Source organism: Crocodylus siamensis, chromosome 2 (assembly GCF_052110815.1).
Source record: "Crocodylus siamensis isolate JL-2025a chromosome 2, ASM5211081v1, whole genome shotgun sequence".
Taxonomy (NCBI): domain Eukaryota; kingdom Metazoa; phylum Chordata; order Crocodylia; family Crocodylidae; genus Crocodylus; species Crocodylus siamensis.
The window spans coordinates 109,583,787-109,605,863 of NC_143396.1; the positions used below are offsets into that span (position 1 = coordinate 109,583,787).

Consider the following 22,077-nt stretch of genomic DNA (forward strand, 5'->3'; position numbering starts at 1 on the left):
GAGCATGGGGGGACCCTTCTGCACGCTCCCCAGTGGACCTGGAAGTGGACCGGAAGTGCTTCTGGTCCACTTCTGGGTCTGCTGCCATGCGCACTGGGGAGCACCCCGTATTTCTGTGGAACACTCCATGTGCCCCAGCATCACAGGACTCACGAGCCCCTGCTACCTAGAGGTATGTAGAAAAAACACTGAAAGCTGTCTCCGCATCCGAATCTTTCCAAATTGATTTGGACAGTTCCAATTCGATTCGGCCGCCAAATCTCCATTGAATCGAATCAGGGAATGAAGCTTCACACAGCCCTACTGTCCACCGTTGCATAATGGCACCATGATACCAAAATATATCCAGTATCATAACAATCCTCCCTTTCTCTTTGAGTTGTCATGCAGGGTGGTATACCCATAAGGGGAAAAGCTGAGGTGGAAACTGCTGTGAGCTGACAACAGAGTATTATAGGGAAGTTATCAGTAAAGCCAGGTATTTACAATTTAAATTCTCGGGATCAAAGTTTTGCAGTTTTACATACCAGTTCATCTTCTTTGCGTTGATTCTTACATGTTGATTCTGTGTCCATGGGTACATCATTGGGGTCCCCTTCTATGCTTTGCTTCTCTATGATAGATGCGTTAGCCACACTGAAGATGCCATGGATATTGACACGTACTTTAACCTTCACTTTGGAATTGTCACCATCATGCTGGGGACCAACATTCTGAATAGTGAAACGCCCTAGGCAAGCAACATAAGAATCTAAGGTTAAGTTTAAAAGGCCAGTCATTCCACAGAAGATTCTGCCAGTCAACAACTGGAACAGTTTTTGGATTTGTACATTTCAAATTAATGGCAGGGAATAAAAGTCTGACTGTTGGACACACAAATATTATCAACGATGCATCATATATTGCATTAAACATGTAACAGCTTAATGATCCAATTCACTGTGTGCAGAACAGTTAATACTGCAATAATTTTAGAGAGAAAAGAATGAAGAGCTGCATTCCTATGCGACTGTAAAGTCACAGTGTTCTGACCTCTATTTTCATATTGTTGCTCAGCTGTGTTTTCTGAAATGTAATAGATTGATTATACACATCTGTAATTCTATACTTCCAGTCTTTACCATGTTACAACTCCAGTCAATAGCACAGCATATTGAAACATTAGTTTTTAGTAGCTTATTTTGTATTATTTTCTCTTTTCATAAATGCCACAATAACCCATGGGAAGTTTAATATCAGCTGCTTTATTTGTGCACTAGTACTCTGAATTAATATTTCTGATCTCAATCTACCCTACCAAAAGGCTAAGCAGATTTTTTCTCAGACTTTCACACCCATTGTTTATATTAGATTTACAAAATCAGTTTAAATGCTCTCTATTACACATGGATATAGTTGCTTCAAGTAGTTCCAATGACTGCAATTATGCCAAAAAGGGTCATCAACCACAAATGAACAGAACTGGATCTTACAGCTGCTGGGATTAATACTATCTGTATGAGACAAATGCTACTTATTTTCAGGACATTATCTGTTTGCCTGTTTTGTTTTTTTTTCTTCTCTTGGAGTGAATGTTTGACAGGGTATGCATTCACAGCTCTGAGAGAGTGATTTACTTTAGGTGGGATTGGTTTATCTAAGTGAACAGTAGAGCTATAGAATCTGCTGTATGAGGGAGCTAGAGAGTAGGACACCATCATGTGTCTGTGGATGCACAGGTTTAAATGGTCAGTGGGTTTTCTTCTTCCCCACCCTCTTTTTTAAAGTCCAGGTATCCTGTAGGGAACAAAGGACGCATAACTGGAAACTGGGTCAGCAGTTGTGATCTGTGTGAGATGTGCCATGTTTGTGTTCCTCCCCAAAGGTCAAAACCATTTAATCTGTATCAAGTGTAGGCTGATATGTACCTTGAAGGAAAAGACTGAATGGGTTGGAAGTACAGATAGCCAGTGTGCCATCAAGGAAAATGAAGATTTCTTAGACAGTAGTTATTAAGAAGCTGGCACTGGAGAGACCAAAAGGAAAAGAGAAGTGGCAGCATATGATTACTAAAAAGAGGGTCCCCAGATTTCAAGAGAAGCAGACTGAAGTCAGCAGCCACTTTCAAGAGCTCTGTGGTGGAACAGCTGAAGACATCAGCAGGCAAGACCTAGAGGGCAGAGCAGTCTAAATTAGAGGTACTCAACCTCTAGCCTGTGGGCCAAATCTGGCACACAAAGTCATGACACCCAGCTTGAAGGGATCCCACAGATTGGATGAAATTGGCAGCTGGAAAGCAGGGAAGTGCCACGCTACATGGTCTGGTCCAGCCCAGGCCAGGCCATTGCCATGCAGCAAAACAGGCTAGGCCCGCCCCCCTGCATATCCAGGTGGGGCTGGGCTGCTCTCTCTGCCCTCCAAACATCTGGATAGGGGCTGCCCCACCCTGCCCATCCCCCGGCATCTGAACCAGGGTTGCTCTGTTCCCCCTGCTCTCTTCCATCTCAGGTCTGGATCGAATCTGCTCCACCCTCTCCCACACGTCCAGATCAGGGCTATGCTGCTCCTCACCCTGGCGCATCCAGATTGGAGCCATCCATCCCCCACCCCTGTATCAGGATTGGGGTCCTCCCCCCGCAACGTATCTGGATCAGAACCAAGCTGCTCCCCTCCCTCAGCAGACTGATCAGGGTCCAGTTGTGCTCTCCCCGGCAGCAAGATGGGGCTCCTGCACCAGTCCTGAGTACTGGCTGGATCAAGCCTGCCAGCCAGATCCAGCATGCTGAACCCGACGCTACCCATCCTCAGACCACTACCCTTTCCTGCTCCTCTATGGAGGCATACTGCCAGAAATGACTCTGAGCAGATCAGAAGAGACTACAAGGGTCTTAGCAGGAGGATTAAGTATGGAGCATAAGTGGTGTTCTCATAAATCCTCTCCACATAAGGGGTACCCAGGCAGAAACCACTGTATCACAAAAGTAAACAAATGGCTGAGATTATGGTGTCAAAGTTGATGAATCCAAAGACTACAATGGATGTCCTGGGAAGGAAGAGTGCTATGGAGAGACAAGAGCCACCTAGCCAGACATGGACAGAGCATCTTTGGCCATCTGGCCAACCTAGCAAGGAAGGCTTTAAAACTAGGTTCAACAGGTGATGGTGAACAACACACTCCAGTAACAGAACAAACAATCCAGATGGGAAAGGACTGGAAGCAGCAGCTCATCTCTGGGAAATGGCCAGAGAGCCACAGGACAGCAACAAGTGACACAAAAGGGAAACACGCAAGGCAGAACACAAAATAAATCAAATGTTTGTATACACTTTTGAAAGAGGTATGCAGACAAGCAAGCATGCAAATATGTAAACAAGATGAGCTGCAAGTCAGCCTGTGAAAAGAACTATGATTTGACTGGTATCACAGAGACCTAATGGGCAGTTTTTATTACTGGAATGTCAACATTGGAGATCTACACATGGTTTTGGAAGGACAGGGTTGAGAGAAAAAAGTGGTAGTGTTGCCTTGCATGTCAAAAATGTATACACATGTGTTCTTTGGCTCAGGAGGAAGACAGTAGCAACACTGGAATGTGTGTGTGTGAATCTAAAAAAGTAAAAGACACAGCACAGATATGATCTGTGTGGAAGACACCCTTGCTGCTCCAGAAGACTGAGGATCTAAGTAGGGGATCAGCTATTTTACATCTTGTCCTGACAAACAGGGAAAAGTTGGTGGAAGATGTGAAGGTGATGGGAAAACTCGGGAGGAAACTATCATGATACAGCTTTTTCCATTTCAGTTCCACTGATACTGGTTCAGATCCCATAAAGTGCAGGAATCAAAACTAGTCAGTAACTTTATTAACAAGCTATTCTAACTAAGGCACTGAGGCTTGATGGGGGTGGGTCAGGAACCATAAGACCTCTTAAGCATGCACTGCCACAAGAAGGTTCTACCTGCAGTAGCATAATTCGAACACCTGCTTTAAGTGAAAATATCCAATCTCTCTCTCAGAACTACAAATTTCATCTTATGTGACGTACGTCTTATGGATACCAAAACATCTGGCTCAGTGACTCTCATCTTACAAAATGGAGAGTGTGCGTTTTCCCAGCCTGCTACTCACTCACTCACTCTCTGGTGCTTGCAGCCCTGGGATTAGCGGAGGGATTTTGCAGAGCCCACTACCACTTTGCCTTACACAGCCCCCGGCTGGGAGAGGACTATACCTCGGTTGCTCGGGGCTGTAGGGGGCGGTCAGGAAGGCCAAGGCAGAGATGGAACTGAGACTAGCTACCCAGACCGAGGACAACAAGAAGTCCTTTTTTTATATACATAGAGGGTAAAAAGAAGGTACTGGGTAACATGGGGCCTCTGCAGGACACACTAGGAAACCTGGTCGTCGCACCAGACAGCAAAGCTAATCTATTTAAACAATTTCTTTGCCTCTGTTTTTCTGAGCAGGGACGGGGTCACCTCACCCATGGGGACCCCCACAGATCCCAGGGGAAGTGCACCCAGGCCTAGGGTCAGTGACGACCTAGTCACGGAACTTCTGGAGGGATTGGACGTATTGAGAAAAAAAATCAGCAGGTCGCGACGATCTCCACCCCAGAGTGCTGAGAGAATTAGCAGAGGTCATTGCAAGACCTCTGGCACAGCTTTACAAGCAGTCATGGTGCTCTAATGTGGTGCCAGAGGACTGGAAAAGGGTGAATGTGGTTCCCATTTTCAAAAAAGGGAGGAAGGAGGACCCAGGAAACTATAGGCCAGTCAGTCTTACCTCGGTCCTGGGTAACCTTTTTGAGAGCGTTATCCTGGCGCATGTCCACAAGGGGCCAGCAGGGGAGATTACGCTTAGGGGCAACCAACACAAGGTCATTAGAGGTAAAATCCTTAGATGCAGGGGTAGCAGTGGATGTAGTCTTTTTGGACTTTAGGAAGGCCTTCGACACTGTCTTTCACCCCATTCTCATTAAAAAAAGTAGGGGACTGTGGCATTGACACCTACATGGTCAAATGGGTCACTAGTTGGCTGGAGGGCTGCATCCAGAGAGTGGTGGTGGATGGGTCATTTTCGACCTGGAGGGATGTGGGCAGTGGGGTTCCGCAGGGCTCAGTCCTTGGGCCCACACTGTTCAACATCTCCATCAGCGAGTTGGACAGGGGTGTAAAAAGCACCCTGTTCAAATTCACAGATGACACTAAGATGTGGGGAGAAATGGGCATGCGAGAAGGGAGGAATAGGCTGCAATCAGACCTAGACAGGTTACAGGGGTGGGCGGAAGAGAACAGGATGGGATTCAACACAGACAAGTGCAAGGTGATGCACCTGGGGAGGAAGAACCAGTACCATACCTATAGGCTGGGGAACTCCCTTCTCGTCAGTGCAGAGGCAGAAAAGGATCTTGGAGTCATTATTGATGCCAAGATGAACATGGGCCGGCAGTGTGGGGAAGCAGTCAGGAAGGCCAACGATATCTCATCATGCATCCACAGATGCATCTCAAGCAGGTCCAAGGAGGTGATCCTCCCCCTCTATGTGACAGTTTGAGTACTGCGTCCAGTTCTGGGCGCCGCACTTCAAGAGGGATGTGGACAACATGGAGAGGGTCCAGAGGAGGGCCACTCACATGATCAGGTGTCAGCAGGGCAGGTCCTACGAGGAGAGGTTAAGGAATCTGAACCTGTTCAGCCTCCACAAGAGAAGGCTGGGGGGGGAGGGGGGGGAAATCTAGTGACTGTTTACAAACTAGTCAGGGAGACCAGCAGGCACTGGGGGAGTCCCCGTTCCCCTGAGCACTACCAGGACTGACTAGAAATAATGGTCACAAGTTGGCAGAGGGTAGATTCATACTAGATATCAGAAGGTGCTACTTCACAGTCAGGACAGCTAGATTCTGGAACCAACTTCCAAGCAAAGTGGTGCTGGTTTCTACCCTGGGGGTCTTTAAGAGAAGGCTAGATGCACACCTCACTGGGGTCGTTTGACCCCAGTACTCTTTCCTGCCATGGCAGGTGGTCAGACTTGACGATCTGCTCAGGTCCCTTCCGACCCTAGGAACTATGAGATAATTAAAAAAAAATTCATGAAATATTATGAAAAATATTTTCCTATAGTGTAACCTTACCTATCCTGGTATCAGGATAAGGCACTTCATGTGGGTTAGTATAATATGCCTCCAGATCAAATGGTTCTTTCTTGTGGAACGTAATCACTTTTGAGAATGGAGCAGCATGATTCTTACTAAAGACTTCACATTCCCTAAGACAAAAAAAAAAAAAAAAAGGAAAGCAAAGGAGTGTTAAGTCAACCTGAGCCCACTGAGTTTATTACAACAAATATATTAGTTGGGGGCACATACAACTCAACAAATGAAATGAACTATTTCAAGAATTTGCTTCGACTCAGAAATTACTAAATAGAATTAAGACTGGATTTGAAGATTTAATACTAAAGCTGGACCACAACTGGATGGTCATGAATGTACACTAACAACATACATTAAAAAGGTTTTGAAGTTATGTCATTAAGGAAAAAGGAAACAATTTTGTGAGTAAATGAGATTGCTAGTAAGTAAAGATACTTGGAAATATGCAGTGCATTAGTCAGTCAAACTTGCAAAGGAAAAGATTCATGAAGGTTAGAACACAAAAGACAGGCTGGATAGATTAAGTTTAAATTACTTTCAGCATCAGGGTACAGAATTTTCATAGGCTTTTACTTTCAAAGTAAACTTACCCTGTTCCTTCCTCATAAGACGACTTCCATCTTAAAGTTATTGAATAAGGAACAACATCTGTGATGGAAAACTCACGCACTTTAAATGCTGGGGAAAGAATCGCACACTGGAAAAAGATCAGAATTTGATTACATATATAGCTTAGCATGAAAGTACATTGTGTTTTATAGAAGAACAGCAAGCCTATAGTGTGGTGACTTTGGTTACTAAAGAACATATTTTAATTAATTACAGACAAACCCTGAAAGTAACTTTTATTAAGCATTATCAATTATGTTGAACTGCTACAAAAGCCCTAAAAACAGGGGTGTCAAACGTATGGTCTAGACTGCATCTGGGCTACAGAGCTATTGGACCCAGCCTGTCAGGCTAATGGAAGTTGGTGGGTGGGACTTGTGGGTGTTGCTTGCCGCAGAATTTGGGGCCCCTGGGTCCCAATGGACATGTCTCTCTGTTGTAAGGGTGCAAATGAGGGCTATACAAATACAGCTGGACACGTGCTTGACCCTACTGCTGCCAGACCTATGGATCCAGTTTGGACAGAGCCCTAAGGTCCAGATCCAGCCCCAAGTCTGACACCTCTGCTCTAGAGTATTGGGTTAAATCTGTTTTGTAATAGTAATGCTTAGCATTTCCTTGGTGATTGCTAAACAATGATCAATATGTATCTTAAACACTGATGATGCTTTTGAACCACTACGTAAGGCCCATCCTCCAAGTTTAGAGCAACTAGTACAACAAAGCTATAGCTAAGTCACTTGGTTATCAAAGAAGTTTGTTACAGAGCTCACATGAAAGAGCAACCCAAATCTAAAAGACCATCCATTACTGCTCAGATAGCAAAAAACGAAACAAAAACACCCCCACACACCAAGCTTGTGATAACTGGCATGCTATTTCCCTTACTAATCACTGAGAGCCAAGTGTGAATTCTTAATACAAATACCATAACCCTGGCATAAGAGACTAATTTAAAATGTAACATTCCTTGGTTTTGATTAGTGAACAGCTTCCAGCGGTGTTGTAATGAACAATAAGATTGTAAATGACCATACCTGCAGTGCACAACCTCTTGCGACAGCTTCATCGGCATTTAATGTGGTGCTTATATCTTTACAGAAGTACTTAGAGATTTGTTCCTTCACTGCAGGGATTCTAGTAGCTCCACCTACAATTTCTATACCATATATGTCTTCACGTTGCAGTTCTAGAAAAGATATTGCAGCCGTAAGTTAAAATGTTAACCTCAGTTATCAGAAGCTGACCTTTTTCGCCATGCAGTTTTAATACAGCAGGATTATTTGTATTTGTATTGGGCTGTTTCACAGCCTATTTACTTCATCACAATCTGTAGAAAAAAGGACAAGCCTGTAGCTGTTTGCTCCAGCTCTAACTTCAAAGGGCATAATTTCTTCACTCAACATCAGCAGTCCCATATAGCTGAATGAGGAAGTGGCACCCTTTGAAATAAAGCTGCCCTAATCAACCAGAACTTTAGCAGTTCTGCACAACTGTTTGCTGTGGTTTTATATACCCTGGCAGCTCACAAGCCCTCATCTTTGCAGAAGGCTTCAGAACCTAACCCTATAAAGCAGTGGTCACCCCCAGTTAAAGCAGTGGGCACCCTGGGGAACTGGTTGATCCCTGTTGACTGGCTGATCGTGGAGACTCTGATCAACTGTCAGAGGCTCTGGATCAGGAGTGGTGGGACACGTGTGGGGTGGCTGGGACAGTCAGGAGCGGCAGGACATGTGGCTGGACTGAGCTGCGCCCCCTGCCACTGGGGCTGGGCCAGGCAACTGGGGTGATCCCCCTCCATACCTGCAGTGAGGGAGAGACTGGGGCAGGGTTGGAGCCTGAGCAGCTTGTCCAGGGGCACGGCGGAGCTCCCATGCTGCACACGCCCCAGCACACACCCCAGCAGAGGCCCGAGGCCCTCATGCCCTCCCGATCTGTGTGTAAGGCAAGAGGCAGCTGCCACTGCACACTGAGCTTTGCGCCCCAAGCCCCACGCACAGATCAGGGTGCATATGCAGCGGAAGGGGAAGCTAATGAGGCTTAGCCACTGCCCCCACCCCAAATGCAGAGCAGGGGTAGGGCTACAAGAGAGCCTGGCCACAGCCTTCCAGCAGCTGCAGCAGGGGTGGGGAAGGGTGCGTGCGCAGCAGTGACAAGCAGAGTGAGGCAGGAGCAGGCCCTGCACAGCTGGGGCAGATGCAGGACAGAGCCCAAGCGGCTTGTTCGGAGGGTGCTTGAAGCCAGGGAGGGCACGAGGGGAGGTGTGTGCCCCTAAATCTGTACCCGGGACAGCCTGGCACCGCCTTAGCCCTTCTCCAACACAGCTCTTTGGCCACTCAGTGGCAGAGCTGCGAGTGGGGCTACAGGCACCTGAAAATTTGCTGTAGCCCCCCCAACCCCCGTCTCAGCACTGCTGCTGCCGCCACCAATGCCCGGCCAAAGAGCCGTGCTAGGAAGAGCCTGGTGCCGCCCCAGCCCACACCGCGCGTAGATCCAGAGGTATGCACCCCCCACCAGGCTGTGTGCCCCCACCTCTCTGCATCCCCCAGACAAGCTGCTTGTGACTGTCCTGCGCCACCCTGCCCGTGCAGGGCCTGTCCCTGCTCCACTCCCTCACTCACCGCCAAGAAGAGGGCCATGGGGAGGGAAGGGGTACAGGGAAGGCAGATCAAAGCCCCAGTGGTGAGGAAGGGAGCAGGATACAGGTAAGAGCAGGGGCTGGGGGGAGTGGGGGACCTCCCCCAGCCCCTGCTCCTGCCTGCGTCCCGCTCCTTCCCTCACTGATAGGGCTTCAATCTGCCTCCACCCCACCCCATGGTCCTTTCTCCTCCCCACACTTGCTGGGGAGGGGCAAGCCTCCAAATAATTTTTCTCCCTCCACCTCAATCTGCACCCCCGCTCCTTTCCTACCACCCCCCCCCAGGTCAGACTGTGGGAAGAGACGGATGGACGGGAAGGAAGGACAGACAGTGTAGGGTAGATCTTGGGTTGCTTTTTAATTCAAAAAGTGATCTACCCAAAAAGGTTGGAGACCACTGCTATAAAGTATCCAGGTTCTACTGTATTATACACCTTGGAATTCCCACCTCTTGGTAAATGAAGTAGCTTTTTAGAGAACCTTTTCAAACCAAACACCTAAAATATTGTGATTAGCAATGAAAAGCAAAATCACTAAACAAAAACCCCACCTTTATTACTTATCCCGTCCTCTTCTGAACAGCCACTACTCTAATTTTACATAGCAGGTTGGAATGAACTGAAATACCAAACAAAACCTTTGGCCCTTCCTCAGGTTAAAGGAGTTCAGGGTTGTTACTCTAGAGGTGTAAAGCCAAGACTAAGCCAAGATAGTTACTTTACAGTAGCGAAATAAAATAAATCAACAAATTCCACCTCTACTGTGTTTATGTGCATATGTAAAAATCAAGTTATTCTGACCAGTAGTGCCTGCTGGACCCACGTTTTCACCTTGGATGCCCCTCATCCATCCCACCCCAGGGCACAAAGTAGAACTTGTATGGATAATCACTTGAAGGAGGATTTTAAAGGAATGGCTTCTTTAATGAAGTTACTTCCAATTTCTGGCTGAAACACAGGAATACATATAAGCCAATTAAGATATAAGCAATTAATAATCTATATTTCTGCTATCAGTGTAGCAGTTCTAGATCATACTGATACAAAGTGAAGCTAGGCAAGTCATTCCTTTTATAGCTTATTATAGTATATGCTTTGCCTTTTAATTTTTTTGCTTCAGCTATGTAGTCCAGGGGCACTCAACCTCCAGCCAGCAGGGCTCCCTGTGTGTCTAGAAATATGGCAGTGGGGAGCAGTGGCACAGCTCCCCTACTGCCAAACCTCTGGATCCACAAGGAGCCCGGGACTGCATATTACACTGGCACCTGATCCCAGCGTGCAGGGCTGGGCAGTGCAGGGTCATGGTGCCCCAGGACCCAATCCCAGCAAGAAGTGGAGGCAGGGAATAGTACTGACACCCCTGGGACCCAATCCTGGTACATGAGGATAGGAGGGAGCAGTACCTGGCCCTCAGAGCCCTCTCTCCGTGCATGAGACAGAGGGTGTGGTGCTGGGTCCCAGGGCCTGATCTAACCTGCAGATAGGCCCCATGCCACACATCTGGTCTGCTGGGCCAAAAGGTTGTGTACCACTGATCTAGTCCAAATTCAAGACATTTCATTTTTTTAATTCCTTCTATTTACTATGTTGACATTTGAAGTAGGTCAGAGAAGGAGCGTTTGCTGACCCTTGCAAAAATTTATCTAGTTCTACACATAGCCCCAGAAAAAAATGCCATCTGCATATTCACGGTAAGACCAGGCTCTCCTCCCCAGGTCTCAGACTGCTTGCTTTTCACTGAGCACATTCCCATTATAACCAAGCAAATCGTATGCAACCCCTGCTCCACAAATACCCATACATCATTTACTGAGTAGGATGAAAAGTTCTCAGTAAATCAGAGTTGTGCAGTGCAATGAATAAAGGCAGACATCTGATCAAGAATGCTATAGTTTCTAATATGACTCCACATAACATATGCAAAAAACTAAATTCAAGTGACATTTTAGCTGTCAGTACTTCTATTTGTAACTTTGATGGTAATCTTTTAAATCATTTTTAATTTCAACATCTAGGATATTTACAGCAGCAGTTTTTGTATTAAGCCAAGCAATAAACATAGCACTTGATGCAACAACTTGTACTTACTAGCTTGATCCATTGCTGCTCTTAAGGGAGGCTCCACTCTAGCTAGAAGAGGAGCACATAACTGCTCAAACTGAGTTCTGTGGAAGAAAAGATATATTACAAGCAGAACTAGGGAGCACTCTATTTCACTCAGAGCAAAAGTAAGGCACAGTACCTATTCATTTTGCTGGAGACATCCAGGTCATTCATAAAGCATTCAATGTTGAGTGGAAGGTCAGAAGCATTAGCACTCATAAGTTTCCTTAGTTTTTCACATTCTTGATACAATCGTAGAACAGCACGAGCATTTTCTTTTACGTTCAATCTATATTTTGTCCTGAATTCCTCAGAGAAGTAATCTACTAAAACTTCATCAAAGTTTTTGCCTCCCAAGAAAGGGTCAAAGGCAGCAGCCAAGACCTACGTAAGAGTGAAGTGACAGACAGTCTTATTGTACTAACTCTTATTTAAACACACTGCACATGTAATTTGATATTATACACACAGTCCCAAATTAGGAAAACAAATATAAAAACTTAAAATTGCTGATTTAATCCCAACTTAAATTCCCTACTTAAAGAGTTCAAGTCAGTTGCCCTCCCCTTCCCATCTATGGAGGGAAAAAAGGATCAGGTCAGATGGAGGAGATGATTCTGCAACTTTTCTGTTTATGGGACAGAAGTGAACACGGGTAATTCTAATGTAGAAAACACAGGATGTTAAGGCTCATTAACAACAACTACTTAGAGAGATTCCTTTGCTGTGTAACTAGACCTGCTCCTTCTACAGTTAACTGAAGGAACAATGCCATGAAGAATAGTTATTTAACTATTTAATTTAATTAAGTTTAATTTAAACTATTTAATTCTAGCTAGAGCAGCAACCAGCAATGTTTTCAGTTGCAGCAGCACAGGGTAAGCCCCCCACTGCTGGACCACATATGATGTTGCCACTGGCCACAGGTTGCTGGTCCCCAAGCAAGAGGCTTTTTTAAAATTTTTGCCTACCATGATTTCAAAACCATTTATAGAAGAGAGAAGATTATCTAGAAAGTTTTGTATTAAAGCCATCACCCTGCAGCTGGGTTTTGCTTGCGAGTGAGACTGAGTTATTTCCTAGTGTTTTGAGAGTCTAAAGCATTACACAGTGTCATACATTTTTCTTTTTTTCTATGTTTGTTGCATAGCACAGTAGGTAAAAGCAGTTTTAAACACTTCATACTGTGGAGTTGGATTATCCAGAAAATTGAGCAACCAAAATGATGGTTATAACAACTACTCCGAATAATCAATGTTCCACTGTACAGTTTTGTACACGTCACATAGCACATTTATCCAGAAAATGCATTTCTGAATGAACAGCTTCCAAAGCAATGACTCAATTAACCAAAAATATCATTACAGCAGCAAGATGGAATTTCACTATGTAGTGCTTTATATTTACCTTCAGTTTTCCTTTGTTAAAAGCACAGACTGAAACTTGATATGCAGAATGTCCCATATCTACAAAGACTACATTTCTTGGTTTTTCCTCCAAGGCAGGTAGATCCTGTTTATATATTCCATATGCCAGTGCAACTGTAAGAATCAGGTATCACAGGCAACTTGAGAGCATTTCCTTAAATGTTTTCTTATATTTAAATAATAGCATTGACAAAATATAATTGACTATTTTCTTGCTCCCAAAAATACCTCCTCTATCTGAATATACTTCAATTACGTTAACTCGGCTCAAGTGACCCATCAGGATTTGTAAAAATCAATTTAAGTTCATTGTTTTCATATTTGTTAAAACATTTTAAATAAAATAAGCTGGTTGAGTTCTTCCTGTTTTGTAATCATGAATTGCTACAGAGCATTTTTTCACTTTTCCTCTTCAATTAATTCCCTGTTAGTAGACTTTAAAATATTACACAAAAATTCTCTACTAGAGAATTCTGAAACGTGCTCACTTCAGATGACAAGAACCCATTGTCTGACTGACAGCCTTACTGCAAAGCATGCAGACTATAGGGGGCCTTTAATGATAGGACAGTATAGAGTTACTTGTATTTGCTTGACGACAGTTTTGCTAAGAACAAAAAAAGGAAATCAGCATGCGAGAGAATGTCAAAGTGTAAACCATTTTAGGGATTTCAAGTAAAACGTATGGATCAAAATTGGGATAAAGGTCGGAGGTTGCCTGAAGTACATTTAGTGATTTCATGACAAGATTAATTATAGGCAAGATTAGGCATAGATAGGCAATAAGAACAGGCATATGAATATTAAAAGTAGCACCTAGAAGGAACACTTTTATACTTTTCCCTCCAGATCTATTAAATTTTCTTTCTTTTGTATTTTAGCTAAGCAACAGAGTATAAAAACTGGGTCCACTTTGGGGTTCTTACTCTTCAAGTTAAACTATTTCTTGCTGAATTGTCCACTCACAAGTGTATCTGGCATTCACTATTTAGCAACTTAAGTTTTTGAAACCTAGGTAAAAACAATTTTTTTTCCCCTAACAGATTGGCTACCTGTTAGAGGTTTAAGATTTAGGACTTAGCAACTCTTTAAACCTAGGTACAGACATTACAGTTAAATATGCGTTACGTACACAGAAAATGCTCTAAAGCCATAACACAACAGACATGCATGACACTTAAAGCACTTTAAAAATGGTGGATCCCACTCTAAGTTAACCCTTGATGGATGTGGTCGACATAGCACTTTAGGTTTCAGTGATTTTTTGAATGTTTGCATCAAATCCATCATGCTTCAATGCAGGTTGCGTTCTGCCGCCATCCCAGGGATCCCTCACTGGTTGGGTGGCCTGCTAGCCTCAGCTGGTGCTCACCTATTTCAGCTGCTTCACCTTTAATTAGAGGACCCAGCACAGGGAGTAGTTATTTTAACAGAGGTAATATCGTTTGGTTTTCAGGAGATGAAAAACAGATACAAGTAACTTATGAATGATTTGACAGGTTAAAAAAACCCGCTAACCTTTTATTGTAACATCACTTATTTAATACAAGCATTGAAGAGTCAGCCTTACAACTTAAGGTCTTATGCTGTTAAGACAATATTTAAACTTATTTTCAGTTCCCTGAGGAAGTAGCAAATTTACCTGCTGTAGTCTCATTCATCAGTCTCAGACAGTTTAACCCTGCCACCTGTGCAGCTGCCATTACAGACCTCCTTTCAGCATCAGTGAAGAAACTGGGGACCTGTTTCAACAAAATTGTAGTACATTATGCTAATCTCATAGCACACCAATTTTGACCCAAAGGATTAAACATATCCATAAAACAAATGAAAAAACAAGACAGTCCTGTAAATTGTGAATGCTGGGGAAAGTTTATAGAAGCTATTTAAGTTAATGCAGTAGGCTGGTTCCACCTGTTCAAACTTTTACAAAACAAGTTTCACAATTACTCTCAAGAGAGAAAAAGAGAGAATCAGTACCATAAAATTGTGTATGTTAACATACAGTGTTAACAGCCAGACTCAAGATGACCACGGATTTTAGGTACAAACTAGATTTAAAAATTTGTAACATTAAAAATCATTAATAAGTTGTTTCTTGAATTCTTACATTAAAGCTTAGATGTTAGAAAGCAGTTAAGCTGATTTAGCTTTTAAGAAGGTATTGCAACAGTTACACAGCTCTGCAAATCACTACACCAGGCTTGCTTTTTAGAGGTGCACCAATAGAGATTTTGGGGGCCAATACTGATGGCTGATTTTTAAGGAGGCATATCAGTTAATCCTGATCCGATTTCCAATACAGCTGCATGTAGCTGGTAAGTCTGTTGTGGTGGGAGGGGCAGGAAGGGGCATGGGGGGGGGGGCAGATCAACACCCCCCATGGTGAGGGAGGAAGTGGGGGTGGGGTAGGTGCTGCCCAACTGGGGCAGGGCATGGGACGGAACACAGATCTACATGGACAAGGGCAGGCTGCAGCTGCAGACTGGGGCCGCACCAGGCTCTTCCTGGCGCGTCGTGGGGCTGGGCCATGCTGCACTGTGCTTGGAGCAGGTGGAACTGCGGGGGCAGGGGGTGCTACGTGGGAGCTACAGCAAAATGGATGGTGCCCCCCACAGTAGTCCCTCTTTCAGAGCCTCCACCACCTGCCCTGAATGCAGCGCAGCACAGCACAGTCCCTGCCCCCTCTCCTGGGAAAAGCCCGGCATGTCCCCCGGCCCCAGCTGCAGCCCCCTCTGCCCTATGCAGACACGGGGGCACCCCCCCCAAAGTGCATGCAGAGATGGAAGCCACTCCCCCTTCCTGCCCCCCGAATGATGTCTCCATCTTGTCCCGCGCCTCGCCTGGGCAGCACCTACTCCAGCCCCAGCCCCAGCCCCAGCCCCACTCCCTCACCATGGCGGGGTGTTGATCTGCCCCCCAATGCCCCTTCACTCCCCCCTCCTTTTCCACCACACCATACTTACCAGCTTCACGCAGCTCTCCAAGCTTCCAGGCTGTGCTCCTCACTGCCTGTGTGCTGTGCATGCACACATAGACATTTACTGGCCAAATTATTGGCCACTTCAGGCTGATTTCCAATATAGTCAATTTTCTTTATACCAGTGCCGATCTGATATCAGACCGATGTATCGGTACACCTCTAATTTTTTTTTAAAGGATTATTCAATGAAGACTCTCTTCAACAAGAAAAACACTTTAGCAAAGACCTCATTTTTTTGTGAATGAGTAGCAAAAAATAAGTATTTTGTGCACTGCAGTATTTTTCAGTTAACGTGCAACAAAGGGTGTCCTAATCTATGTTTACGTATCTATAAGTACAACCTTTGGTAAAATGACAGAACTTACTGAAATCACACAGTCTGCCACTGGCTTTTTAAGAGCATTTTCTGAAGTTTCTTTAAGTTTGGCCAGCAGCATTCCTGCAATCTGTTCAATTGCAAATGGTCTCTCCTCATCCAAGTATCGCACCTAAAACAAAGTTAAACATTTTCAGGACAGACTTGAATTTCACACTTAAAAGCTACAATTTATAGGCTAAATCTTCTCAAAGTTTTGTCATCATTAAACCTTAAGTGAAACCAGATTCTCATTGTGTATCAATTAAAAAGCTTCTGCTAATTTTAGCCTACATTTTTCTTGGTAGGCTTCTTCCAAAATCTTACACAGGAGCTAAAAATAATCTCACCTATTCAGAGATGGGAGGGAGTCAAATACACCACATGTATACAAGTCATGAAATAAACCAGACTGTCCCTAAGGAATGGAAGTGGAATCTTTAATAAGTCACAAATTGTTTCCAGGTTTCAGCACACGTAAATTTCAAGTCTGCTAGGCAGTAACATCTATGTTTTGTACTATGCTGTGAGCACAGGTGACTTTCAGTATCAGCTAATACAATGGTTGCGTGCTACACACACTAGTGAGAAGCACTAGCTTCAATCAAACTAGAGAAAACCTGTGGGTCGCAACCTGAAAGTGGGTCACAAGAATATTTGAAAGGGTCACAGATTCATAAATTAATTCCAGCCTGCAAGGAACTGTCTGGGGAGAATGGAGGTAGCAGGTGCACATGCATCTGTGCGCATACATGCATGTAGCTGGCACGCAGCCAGGCAGGGTGGTGGGAGCAGGCCCAGCAGCTGGATGTATACAAGTGTATGGGGAGTGGGGGTTGGAGGCGTGTGGGTGTGCAGATGCGGATGGAATGGGTGCCTGCTGTCACTAGGGGAAGGTGGCCAGATGCCGAGACTGCGTCAGGGCACAGGCGGGTGGGGGTATGTGCTTGCCCCTCCAGCAGAAGAGCCCTTCGGGGGCAATGGCATCGGGGCTGGTACCTGTATTTGCAGGGGTGGGGCAGCCAGATGCTAACTGGGATGGGGGAAGGGACTGTGACCAGGTTGCCTGGCACATGCAGAAGGCCCAGCCTAGAGTAAGGGGGGGTGCCCCAGGCTTCCCTTCCTCCCTCCAGTCAGTGCCAGGGCTGGACTCACTCTGCTGTCCCCCACATGAGCCAGAGCAGCTGCAGCCACCACACTGCAGCAGGGCTGGGGGGGAAAACATGGGGCTGTGGGTTGGGAGTGATGGACACCAGCAGGGCTGGGAGGGACAAGGAGCTATGGATTGGGAGTGAAGGACACCAGCATGGTGAGGGGAGGTGGGCAGGGGACTGTGGCTTAGAAGTGAGGGGCACCAGCAGGGCCCAGGAGGCTGTGGGTGGGGAGTGAGGGGCATGTGCAGGGCCAAGAAGCTGTGGGTCAGGACTTGTCAATGTTTACAAATGGGTCCTGGTTCAAAAAAGGTTGAGAACCACTGAACTAGAGGGTTTCAATTCTTGCTGAATGTTTATAACAGGGGTGACCAACTTGTGGCATGTGTGTTACAAGTAACACAGGCAACCTGTGTGGCATATGGATGACTGGGGAGGGAGCAGGTAATGGTGGAAGATAGGACAAGAAGCAAAAAGAAGAACAGCAGATCGGGGGGGAGCATACAGATGAAAGCAGAGCAGCAGACTGGGCAAGGGAAAAGGATCAGAGTGGCACTCAGGGAGGTCCCAGGGCTAATTTGGGTCATGCCTGACAAAAAGATGGGCACCCACTGGTTTATAACAAATGGTCATGCTAGTGTTTCTTGAACTTGGGTTCCATAGATCCAAGACTTTAAAAAAGTCAGATACTTTAAAAGACGCACACTATTTTATTCAAAGATATAAACAAAATTCATTGCTATGGACAAACCAAGTGAAACAACAAAGATCCTAATATCGTCGATTCTTAACTAGGGCACCATAAGATCCTTTTAAGGGTGATATGGAACGTCATACAGTATTAGCATTAAGTGTGCAAACAACTAAACAGGAGTCACAGAATAAACCCAGAAATTTCAAATAGGAATTTGTGTATCAAAACCCTTCTGATCTATTGTTGTCTTAGAGCAATTCTTGTGTTGCAAAGAACTCAATTTTTCCACAGTCAAAAGAAAAAAATAAAAGCCTAGACCTGGCATTTTCCAAGGGGGGCTTGAATCTAATGAGGGATAGCTTGAGTCTAGAAACAGTGAAAACCATTGCTATATATAAATAAAATCTATTAGGGAAAAAGAATGATTTTATCATCTTCCTCGTGACATAGCAAGCTTATGCGGAATTAAGTCCTGGAACAACCTTCCAGAGTATCAGGTGCAAAACACGTAATTATCTTTAAAATGATTATATTTATAAGAAGGGATTAGACAAGGTATCTGTGACAGCAACAGCGTGGACTCTGACCCATGAGGTTCCCATTAGTCCCGTTTTTCTCATACACAAGTTGCCACAGATATGGAGGCTCTGGAAAACCCTAGATAATTCTTCTGCATCTAATCTATTTAGTTCATTACAGCACTGGTGCAGTTAACTAGCTTTTCTTCATCAACCCAGAGAAGTTCAGAATTGAGACCACGTAAAGAAGTGGCCCTCTCTACATGACATATACAAACACTAAGAAAATTCTGGCAGCAGAGTTCTCTTGGTAATAGGTGGCTGTTTTATTCCTGTAGTTAAGGTGCTGGGATAGAGGGGCCCTTTTAGGTATCAAACAGAGGGCAGCATGATACAAGTGAAACAGTGCATTGTATGCACTAAATCCTAACCTACAAATACGTAGACAGAAAGCTAAACACTTGAGGACTTAACCAACATAAGGAAACTATATTTAACGCTGGAAAACTAAGATTCAAATCTATGAGCAGCAACAGGAATGCCAACTACACAGAACTACATTCAACCTTGTCTCGGACCATCACCTCAGGACAGGTAGCAGGTATTACATAACAGTTGAAAGAGTATGAGATAAGATGCACACATTTCGGAAGGAAAAAGGATGACCCAATTCCTTATTTTTTTCTGTTGATTATACCTAGATATAGTCTTGATATTTTTTGAAAGTGGACATGGGTTAAGTTTATTTGCTCTTAACCTCATTTTCAAGACTACTTTGATTTTGTTACCAAACAGTAAGAGAGCACAAACTCATCTATTTACTTTCTCCCCCCTAGCACAGGATGCATATGCTAATATCTAGTGCTCTTTACAATTTTAAGAAACAGAATAGGAAGTCTGATGAAGGGCCATATTTTGCCACAAATGGAAAAGTGCTTATATGATAACCACAGTTGAAGGTACTGCACAGAAGCTGTAAAACTTACCCTTACTCCTACACTCCCATTTGGCATCCTCTGAAGCTCATAGGGAAGTTTGATCTTTTCAGTTTGTACATAAGGATCATCAAATGCTCTTCCATGCAATTTTTTGAAGCCATGTATTGTATTTTTAGTATTTGTGACAATCTGCAGAAGATAAATTTGTTTTCATTTACCGATATGAGATGTATGCTAGAAGACCACCTGGAAAAAAAAGCCATCTACTTAGCTCAGGCTTAAAGCACAGAATTAGAACTGATGGCTTGAGTTCAAATTGTTCAGGACTGGTACCTTTTTCCTCATTTCCCAATGAAACGTTTGTTAAGCATGGTGTTTTTATTATACATGTCACTTCAAGACTCAAAATCATTTGTTTTAAACCAAGAAGCAGGATACTAACAAAATTAATATAGTCTGCCACTATGAAACACCATTATTTGGACACAGACACTAAACATGCCCAAACACAGTACTCCAATAACTAACTGCAACACTACACAAAGCTACTTTAAAATGATTATTTAAAAATCAAGCTATTATTTCTAGTAAGTTCCAAAGCTAGAAGCTGCATTTGAGGGCAAATCCAACTTAGGAAGGACACTCCCTTTAGCCAGTCTCTAGCCCCATATTTCAACCTAGTTAATCTGAAATATAGATTTTAAAGAAGAATGGATTCATCTGGTTTTCCTGGAATCAAGTTTTAGGCCAGCTGAAGTGCCCTATTACAAAGCTTGATAAATCTGACTTTCCTTTTACTACCAACGTTTTACAGATGTAAATGAATATAAAAGAGAGGGCCCTTCTCTCCAGCAGAGACCAAGAGCTGAGTTCTGCTAAGTTTTGTAAAACTGATCTGAGCAAAGCAGCCACTTCTATTAGAATATTTCTCACTCCTATATGAACTCTAATTTTTTGGCTCCTAGAAACAGAAGTGCCTGTTAAGCTTTCATAGATAGCTCACTTTCCAGGAAAAGAAAGGATAAGAATCTCTCCTCCTTGTCCTGGAGCTTTCTAGTATCATTATTTCCATTTCCTACATTATTAGTTGCTTAAAGGGGCTCTTCTCTGCCTTTTGGTGGTTAGGGGAGAGGAGGGGAGAAAAGCAGAGTGCGCTTCTTCCTCAGTGATTAGCTCCAGGGAAGATTTTCTCTTGCTCACCGGATCAGCCACAAACATCACAAAAAATGTTAGTTTTACTGCTGTTCAGAATTCTGACCAACAGTATTAAACCTGATGAGTCTTGTCCACTTCATTCTACTGCCTAGAAAAGCCATGAGCAGCACCACAAGACATTAGAGTGGTGCATATGCTCAAAGATAGCACTATTTCAGTTTTACTTCAAAGGTTGTGTTTGCAACTGGAAGGGGCAGAAACTTCTCTAAATGAAAACTTAACACCTTTCTGAATTTGAGGACTTCAACTTATACTCATTCCCAAGGGCAGAGGTGGGCAAAACACAGTGTGCGGGCCAAATCCAGCCCACAAGGCCATTCTATCCAGCCTGCAAGGCCCCTAAAAAATTTAGAAAATTAATATTGATCTGTCCTTGTTTCTTGTCAAATGCAACAGAAACCAGGGGCAGCAGAACCCAGGGGAAGCCCAGTGGGCTCCTGCAACAGCAGGGCCTGCCTGGCCCCGCCCCCCCAGCTGGAAGCCCCAGCAGGAGCTTCTGGCCTGGGACCACATGGCTACCCCAGCACTGCTGGAATCTCAGGTAAGGGGTGGCAGAGGACCCCGGGCAGGCAAGGGGCCCGGGGAAAAGCTGAGCCCGGGGAAAAGCAGCCCCTCAACTGCCCTGTGGCTGGTGCGCTCTGCTGCAGCCGCTTGCAGCCCACACAGGGCTGTCCTGAGCAGGCACAGGCAGACCCATGCGGGATGTGAGCAGCTGCAGCGTGGGGTGCCAGCCATGGGGCGGATGAGATGCTGCTTTTCCCTGTGTTCCACACCAACTTGTAACCTGTACCCGCTGCCAGCCTGGGCCCCATGCTGGCTCTGGGATCACCAGTCACAGCTGTGCACGGCGGCGGCAGCTGTGACCCTCCCACTTGCTACTCTGGGCAGCACTTGCTGCTGCTGCCTGCCAGGAGCTCACACACTGGGCAGCACAAAGATGGCAGTAGCAAACACTGCCCAGCACAGCAAGCAGGGGGGTCAGGGCTGTGCGCTGCCCCCCGCCTGTACCGCGGGGCTGCGAAGCACTAGGAGTGAGCAGGTACACAGGGCCCACACTGGTGTCCCAGGGCCCGCACCGGCAGGGCCCAGAACAGGGTGGCAGGGGTACGGGGTCCCGGCTGGCAGGGGCTCTACAGAGCTGGGCCAGCTCCCCCTTCTCCCTGTTGGTGCAGCTCAGCCCAGCTCCAAAGACCCCTGCCAGCCTGCGCCCTGCTTGGGCCCCATGTAGGGCACTGACCCTTGGACATTGGTCCCAAGATGGTGAACAGGGGGCAGGGCACCTGTCAAGGGGCAGGGCTACCCATGCAGCCCT

At 45.1% G+C, this 22,077-nt stretch overlaps 1 protein-coding gene across 1 annotated transcript in view; it reads right to left on the reverse strand.

The window, feature by feature from the left end:
* Positions 1-22,077, reverse strand: part of HSPA4L (heat shock protein family A (Hsp70) member 4 like) — a 42,928-nt gene that overhangs the window by 15,116 nt on the left and 5,735 nt on the right. Inside the window, exons 3-12 of the mRNA XM_090036573.1 lie at positions 19,599-19,739; positions 16,260-16,382; positions 14,554-14,653; positions 12,892-13,025; positions 11,624-11,868; positions 11,470-11,546; positions 7,782-7,933; positions 6,726-6,832; positions 6,115-6,248; positions 528-730 (exon numbers count right to left, since the gene is read on the reverse strand). Of these exons, the coding sequence (XP_089892699.1) occupies positions 528-730; positions 6,115-6,248; positions 6,726-6,832; positions 7,782-7,933; positions 11,470-11,546; positions 11,624-11,868; positions 12,892-13,025; positions 14,554-14,653; positions 16,260-16,382; positions 19,599-19,739 (1,416 nt within the window). The remainder of the gene's footprint in view (positions 1-527; positions 731-6,114; positions 6,249-6,725; positions 6,833-7,781; positions 7,934-11,469; positions 11,547-11,623; positions 11,869-12,891; positions 13,026-14,553; positions 14,654-16,259; positions 16,383-19,598; positions 19,740-22,077) is intronic.